The following is a 7,968-nucleotide window of genomic DNA, read 5'->3' on the forward strand; positions in this document are numbered from 1 at the left end:
CAGCACCAGAACGAGGCTGGCCTAAATAACCCAACACGGCGGGAAATCAGCAGGAAAGCTAACCTGAGGCAAACAGGTAAGACGTCTGACACCGAACTGACATCTCACCACTTCCTCTGTAGGCGTCCTGGTGATGCGCTCAGATGATGGAATAATGCCAATCTGTTGTTGGGAGAGTTTCCCACTGCGAACACACTAACATCACATGCCACCCCCACCCCGCCATATTCCTTGATGTAACGAAATTTGGGCTGTCAGTAAGGTCTTGTTCTTAGCAGTTTAGCTCGTAGGCCACCCTATACTGCCACAGTAATCTTACATGTTGGTCATAATACTAACGATATTCTGCTGGAGATCAGGATGTACAAGATGCTGAATAAAAAAGGGCTGGTGTTTATACGAAATTTACTGGGTTGTCAATTAGACCCAACTCCTTTTCTTACATTGGTCTAGCGTCATTGGTATCTCGACACTAACAGTATTAATTTCGCATTCAACGAAGGCCCAGGCCGATTCTCTTTGTTATCGTACAACTCTTGTGCGAATAAAAGACACCAACCTAAAAACCTGCTCAATCCTGGGTTGAGTCACACCTAGCTAAGACCTTTGAAGAGGAAGTTGTAACTTCCTGGCTTGGCGTTCAGCATGAAGGGGATAAAGCAAAGACGTGTATCAGTATAATGGCTTGGGTGAGGTGGCTTACTTGCCTTCGGAAAGTCGTCTCAATGAAGCAACACTAGATAAAAGAGGGATGGAAATCCGTTCTGCAACAAGGAGACACATTACATATACTCTGAGGACTCCTTCGTCGCCATATGACTGAAAAATTGTTAAGTACAACCCCAAGCATTCACACACTCCATATCTTTTAGCATGTGATTCTGAGATATTAGTGCAAGGGGCTCACCAGGCCTGCACAAAATTATTTTGAGAAGAGGAAAGGAAATTAATATTTGTGTGGATTTCAATAACATTTGACCCCGAAATGGATTCATACATGTACATGCAGGAAGCATTAAGTTAATAAGGGAGGGGCCTCCGTGACTCAGTTGGTTAGCATACTAGCGCAGCTTAATGACCCAGGAGCCTCTCACCAATGCGGTCTTGGTGAGTTCAAGTCTAGCTCATGCTGACTACCTCTCCGGCCATAAGTGGGAACCTGCAGATGGTCGTGGGTTTTTCCCCATAGAGAAATATTCTTGAGTACGGCATGAAACACCAATCAAATAGATAAAAAGTTAATGAGGGCCCTATTCTCTTTTATCCACAACAGGAATTGTGCTGCTGTTTTATAGGTGATTTAAAGGCCCACTTCATTTCACAAAGTACTTTGCAGAATGGACTGAAGGGATTTTTCAGTTCATGGTTTCGAGCACCCGGGTTCCTAAATGGACAAAATGCTGATTTTTGCAGATCACTAAAATTTAAAGTACTCTGGGACATTGAAAGTATTATATCTGATGGCTAAACACATTCTGGTTATTTTTCTGGAAAGAATTTCTTACCTAAAAGCAACATGTTTGATTTTTTTTTGTTTAGATCGTCTTCAATACCTACCTCTCCTGGGTTAAATCCACTTTCACCTCCTGTTGAGTGCTTTAGTCCCATGACCAAAGTGTTTACTGAGGATTGGCTCAGAGCAGCTATAATATCACTCCAAAACTATGATTAATTGAGTGATTAAATGTTAAGTCAGGTAAATATCTGAAATTTATGAAAATAACCTCAATGTTTAATTAAATTAACTAGTGTTTTAATGTAAGAAAAACAACAACATGAAATCTTCAAACAAATACTGAAAGTAATTGAATTTAAGGAGCCTTCTCCTTGGCTTCCCTGTGTATACATGAAATGGTTTTGCTTGATACTGACTATGAAAACAGTACCACGGTTATATCCTGGAGGTATGTATGGAAGTAGGCCTTACTACCCTGAGTGAAATCTCCCGTGGCCGTGCAGCCTTTTATATTCAGTGTATACCATGCCTCACAGTGCATACACCAGCCAGGCTTAGGGTGAACTGCCAGGAAAAGTATTCCATCATGGCCACTAACTTTGAGTAAAAAAATTAACTGAATGTACATGTGGAAATTTAGGGCCCCCTGAGCGGTTCTTACCAAGTGTGTTTTGTGTGAACACTACATTCCTGTATTTCTCAAAATGCCCGGTCAACTTAGGTGCTCATTTGTAGTCCCCGCTTATTAGGAGAATTAAGCTGAATAGGTTTACCTGATGTGAATACATGCCTCTGTTGAACATTCATTAGCTTCTTGCTAATGTTTGTCAACATAACCTGTAAACCACTGGTTATGGAGACTTATACAAAGTTAGCATTAATCGCAGTGTGCCATCATGTGGTGCATCGCAATGGAATGTCGTAGCCAAATCCGACTGCCGTTAGACAGGAATGCCATCCACACTCATGTCATATGCCATATATACATGCTCTGTATGCAGACAGCTTCCTACTGTTTTTACGAATATTAAAACCCATCAGGGGTAAAATATTGGGGAGTATATAGCAGGCTACGTGTGGTACACCTTACTGGCTAATTCCTTTACGCCATATACGTGAAGGCATGCACAGGGCCAGGTGCAGCAAGAAATAACCGACAGGTGAGTTGGCGACATGTTGATCAGTAACAAAGTGAATTCAGTAAGATAAATATGTCTTAATACTTGTTAAAACAAGAAAATAGGACAAAAAACTTTGGTCATAATTTTGTTGAAAATGAAGAGGAATTCAAACATGACTGCCGGAATGTTTCTGTTTATAATGTTAGGCTATTTGCTTTTAAACATGTTATTCCCAAGGAAATTGCAAATTTCTTCTGCTGTGATAAGTGAATCAAAGTGGTGTAACATCTGTTCTGTTATCCTATCTTTATTAATTATTCGCTGCTTGTATAGGGGGCCTCTTTTGTGAGCAAGCGACGCACGACTGGGTGGTGAGTACCTATCACCACAGATGTCAAAAGCTGCTGTTCTCTTAGAGTGTATGCGCTGTCATCTGCCTTAGGGTAGACAGGTTAATCCCCTGTTAAAACAAAGCCCAAGTCCTGCTGCCTCGGTACCGTACATTAAACACTTTGAAGAGCCTGAGTTGTGCCTGCTTACATGTATGCCTGCATGGTTATATTATGTAGAACTAGAGATTTCTCTGTTTCAGGATATATTAAAGATGCCAATAAAACCTGGACTCAAGTGTCACTATGGACCAACTAACACTTTCCTCGTGGAAACAGCAATAGGGTTGATGGAGTTGGTATGCTGTCCCAAGGGAGTTCACTCTCTCAGTCAGCTGTCTACAATCACTGATGCCAACTTCAAACCCAGGCCAGGGTAAGACAAAATAAGGTGGTCATTTAAAATGAGGGAACCAAGCATTTCTTGGTAAGCCTTGTCTTTATACTTGCATAGAATTAACTGTTTACAGAACACTGTATTGCATTTAAAGTTTCGCTTTTTTAAGTGACACATTTTTAGCTCGCCTGTATAGAGTACCCTAGGCATTTGCATTTTTGTCCAATAATAGAGAAAGCAATGTTAAACAAAATGTTCGTGGCGTTACCTTATAAAGTTCTGCAGGTATTGAGTTCAGGGTTTGCACACATGTAGAACACAATAGCATGAGAGGGATATTCCATCATTATTTGAATGTGTGCATATTAAGTACCAGAAATTACTGAATGTCTGACTTAGTGCATTGTGCAGAAGGCCAGAATTAAAATATTATATATATATATATATATATATATATATATATATATATATATATATATTTTTTTTTTTTTCTTTTTTTTTGCTGATCGTTTGAAATGTCACTTTGTTTATACAGTGCTCTTTCAAGATATACAATTTCCTTAGTCCGAAAATCCGGTCTAAGGATGGCTTATATTTACTGATACTTGGAGACCACTGTCATCCTTAGCCCAAACGATGTGTGCACCAGATTATGACATTGTACCTGTATTCAGCTACCGAGCGACAAAGCTCCCTGCCTATGCAATACTTAATATCCAAATCCACTTAATACATGGTCTGTCCACAAGGTAATACATTTATGCACCTTTTGAAACCATTGACACTGACATTTATTTGATATTTGCTCAGAAGATCTCAATCGAATTCAAAAATAAGGTCTGCTTTGAGCTCCTCACTATGTGATGCCGCTGACACGATTGGCCTAAATTGATCCACATCAATCACGTTGACGTTTGTTGAGAATCTTCACATGATGTAAAAAATATATCACAACGTTATTTAAGTATTCCAATCTATAGAACAGCTCAGCACGGAAACGTGAACAACAGTGTTTTGAAAGCTGATTGTTGAGTGTGGAGGACCAGACGCTTTAAAATGTCAAGAAATTGACGCTGTGACTGCGAATTTTTTTTTTTTTTTTTTGTATCACCTAAAGGCCAATCACATTGTGCATGTGCGGCGCGTGAAAACAATAGTTACACGTTTGAGAGTAGGGCTCAGGAAGCAAGATATTATCAAGTTACCACTCGTATGCGCCACGGAATGAGATTAATATTGTCCAAAAGACCATGAAGTCTTCAGCGAATGTAGGCCTAATTCTTTTGACATTTGCCGATGACACGCAAGTGTTTTCTCGTATTTTTAAGAAAGGAAGAAAAGTTCCCAAATACATATTTTACTATGGATAGCTTCTCGGCTTTGAACTAAACCGTACCCAGTATTTAAGGTTCACAGCCAATGTCTCGGCTAACAGTGTTGGCAGCAGAGGTATTATTTTAAGGCCTTTGTGTGATTTTGAAAGTGCATGATTTCCACAGGCCAAACTCTAGGTAAAACACAGTATCAGTGCTCATGCCTTAAAGCAGACACTGATTTTTCTTCTTCAGACAGAAAGTGTGCGTGAAGTCCCAACTGTACCAGGATAATGGGTACACCTATAAACCTGCCGTACAGTGTGTGGAATGGCTGAGAGATTACTTTTCTCCAGGCAGAATTACCTCAGAGCCCCCTCGTCTCTGTATCACGGGCGCCAAGGAGGGTAAGTATGTCGGGTCAATATCCTGAACCTCCAAAATTACAAGCCAGAATTCTTCCTCTAATTGACTGAAAAAATGTTAAAGTATTGTTATGCAACAGATAAACAAAATCTTGAGATAATATTACATTATCAGCCACTGCCTAATCAGTCATGACTGAACATCATGTAATGCAACACGTGTTGTTTATTCCCGGTGAGTTGGATCGTGCACCTAGTGGAGTGAGACATCTTGATTTCCCTTCTGATAGATCAGGCGTAATGATATTTCATACTTCATGTCTTCTTCCATGAAATGCAGTCTATACAGTCAAACACCCTTGTTCATTTACTTGTGGAAGTGCCATCCTGTATGTTCAATCTGTGCTGTGATTCCTTCATGTACTGTGTAGTGTGCCTGTAATTGTACTGGGTGTTCAACATTCCTGATTGTGTCCTGAAATTGTGCGGACTCCTGTACACATTGATGTTTTCTGTGCCATCAACCATGGATTTTTGTCGTTCTCTGTCTGCATTTGTGTTGACAAATGTAGTGATGTTTCACCTTTGCCACGAATTTTGGTTTGTCGTCTTTCTCAGTCTACCTGTATGCCAATTTCTGCAACTGTTTCTTATTATGCCATAATTTCTGGATTCCTACCGTCTGTGTGTCTGCTTTTGTGCTATGTTAAGTAGCTATTTACATGCTTGTGGCACGTTTCATAGACTTCTGCCAGGGTTACTGGATTTGTGTTGCGCTGTGTCCTTGTGACGTGTCATGAGTTCTGGAATTGTACTGTAAATGTTGTGATTCGTTTTTTCCTGTTTTGATTTTTGTCCCATTGTAAATTTATTAAATGTTTAAACCTGTGCAAAGACTGTGTCAGGTATGTTGTCTTTCAAGTAACTAGACTGGGTAACATAGCTTGTACGTGTGGAAATCTATGTTGACATAAGTAATACTCTCTTCGTATGGCTAATGTTACAAGAGTTTTGACTGATCAGGTTGTATGTTCTAATCCAGCTCAAGCTTGGCTGTGGCCTTTCAAGTCAGGAATGCTACACTTGGTAAAGGTGTGGTGGTTTCTCCTGTGCTACGTCCATTTTTTTCCACCAGTAAGCCTGACAGCTATTTTGATTACAGAACAATTTGAGAGCTGCATTAAACACCAAATGAATATATAAAAAAACATTTCACACCTTTTGCTTTGCTTTTTTGCTTTAAATTTTTTCATAGGCTCATTTACTGGAAAAGTATGGAAGACCTTAGCGGAGAAAGTGACTTACGGTCAGACAATATCATACCGAGACTTGGCCGTGCTGTGTGAGTGCCCGAATGGCAGCCGTGCCATCGGTCAGGCTATGAGGTCTAACCCATACCAGCTGATCGTCCCATGTCACAGAGTTATACAGAGCTCAGGCAAACTAGGCAACTACAGCAGCGGTCAGAAAAACACAGTGAAAGAGTGGCTGCTCAATCATGAAGAGGCTATTTGAAAACCTGTTTATTCATGAATGTTTTTTTTTTCCACAATGTATTAAGGTGGAACTGATAACTACATGTCACCAATAGTTCATTAGGAGTGACAGGATACAAATATCGCTGCTAATTATGTCATTGTTTATTTGATTCAGTTATCGCCATGAAAGATTCATGTCATATATGCATCAACATTTCTGGAAGGATTGACTTCATTGCATTTGTTGGCATGTTGCAGATGTACCAGCTGTTTTGGTTATCGTAGTGGTAAATAGCTGTTACCTGTATGTAAGTAGTCTCTATGTGCATACACTATCCAAAATACAGAACATTGCCACTGCTAATTTTTTTTCAGGAATCTTAGTATCATCTTGATGTAGCTAGTTGCCAGTAACATTGAGAGTTGTGCTCAAATAGCTTCTTGAAGACAGTGCATACCTAGTAAAAAGATTCCTTGTGATATCAGTCAGTTTTAATATTTGCTAATTAGTAATAAGACTCACCAAAATTATATTTTTGAAAATAGACATGTACATGTAATGCATATTGTTTGATATTGGAAATAAATCTGGATTGCTCGAGTACAAATATGTGAGGTGTATAGTTAAATATGGTCATCACACAGAGCATAATTGGGTACCATGATCATGGGCTTATACAAACTGAGGAAGGATGCCACTCAGTGTGCCATATATTGCCCATTCTTTGTGCTGTAGTTGATTGATTTTGGATATCGCCATTAAATCCTTGAGTCTTGATGGAGACAACATTTATAGAAAGTAATGGACATAGTAACAGGAATCAGAAATCAGTATTATACATGTATCTATGACCGCTGTTTGATCTGTGGACTTAAATGATTCTTATACCTGTATGAATATGCATGTAATTATGACAGTGGTTAGATAAGCAGATGCTACTGTACATGGAATATTAAAACACTGAGCACCAGATCATGTTATTTCAACATTACTGTTCATTTAAGTTGCGCTAAGTAAAATGTTACGGAAATCTGATACATATTGGTTAATGTTTATTCCGTGTTTTCTTTCAATAGCTAATTGCCAACAGAATTAACATTGAGTGGATGTGAGAGATAGATAAAGGTTCATTCCGAGTCCGTTTGGAGAGTATCGGCAGTATTGTCTATAGAAGTCATCTTTGCCTGTGGACTTGTCCATCTCAAATGGCAATTGTTTTACACTGATTCTGTCAGCAAAACATCTGTAGCTTTGGTTTAGGACTCTTTAAAATTAATATCTGTAAGATATAGTCTGATGCTCTCAGCAGTTTGACATTAGGTCAAGCTAGGGAGAGGGTGGTGGCCCTGTGATTAGTTGCTTTTGTTTTACCAGAAATGGGGTTCATTCACATTCTCTTGCTTCCATTGGGCGAAAAGGTGATGTTACTTTAATGTGTGCAGCTATTGGTGAGTTTGCCTTCCACCAGTAGATGCAAGACATTGGAAAGTTCACAAGTAACTTGCCGA

The 7,968-nt window shown here is 39.4% G+C and overlaps 1 protein-coding gene across 2 annotated transcripts; it reads left to right on the forward strand.

The window, feature by feature from the left end:
• The first annotated feature begins 8 nt into the window (after positions 1–8).
• On the forward strand, positions 9–7,512 carry LOC135467091 (methylated-DNA--protein-cysteine methyltransferase-like). 2 transcript variants are annotated; one of them, XM_064744855.1, is made up of 5 exons: positions 17–76; positions 1,540–1,696; positions 3,170–3,342; positions 4,872–5,023; positions 6,237–7,512. In XM_064744855.1, exons 2-5 carry the CDS (start codon positions 1,685–1,687, stop codon positions 6,494–6,496), a joined length of 597 nt encoding a protein of 198 aa, XP_064600925.1. In that variant the 5' UTR covers positions 17–76; positions 1,540–1,684; the 3' UTR covers positions 6,497–7,512. The 2 variants fall into 2 exon arrangements, with proteins under 2 accessions (XP_064600931.1, XP_064600925.1); XM_064744861.1 differs by lacking the exon at positions 1,540–1,696 and having other exon boundaries at positions 9–76.
• The last annotated feature ends 456 nt before the right edge of the window (positions 7,513–7,968 follow it).

This window comes from Liolophura sinensis, chromosome 1, assembly GCF_032854445.1.
Source record: "Liolophura sinensis isolate JHLJ2023 chromosome 1, CUHK_Ljap_v2, whole genome shotgun sequence".
In the NCBI taxonomy this organism is placed as follows: domain Eukaryota; kingdom Metazoa; phylum Mollusca; class Polyplacophora; order Chitonida; family Chitonidae; genus Liolophura; species Liolophura sinensis.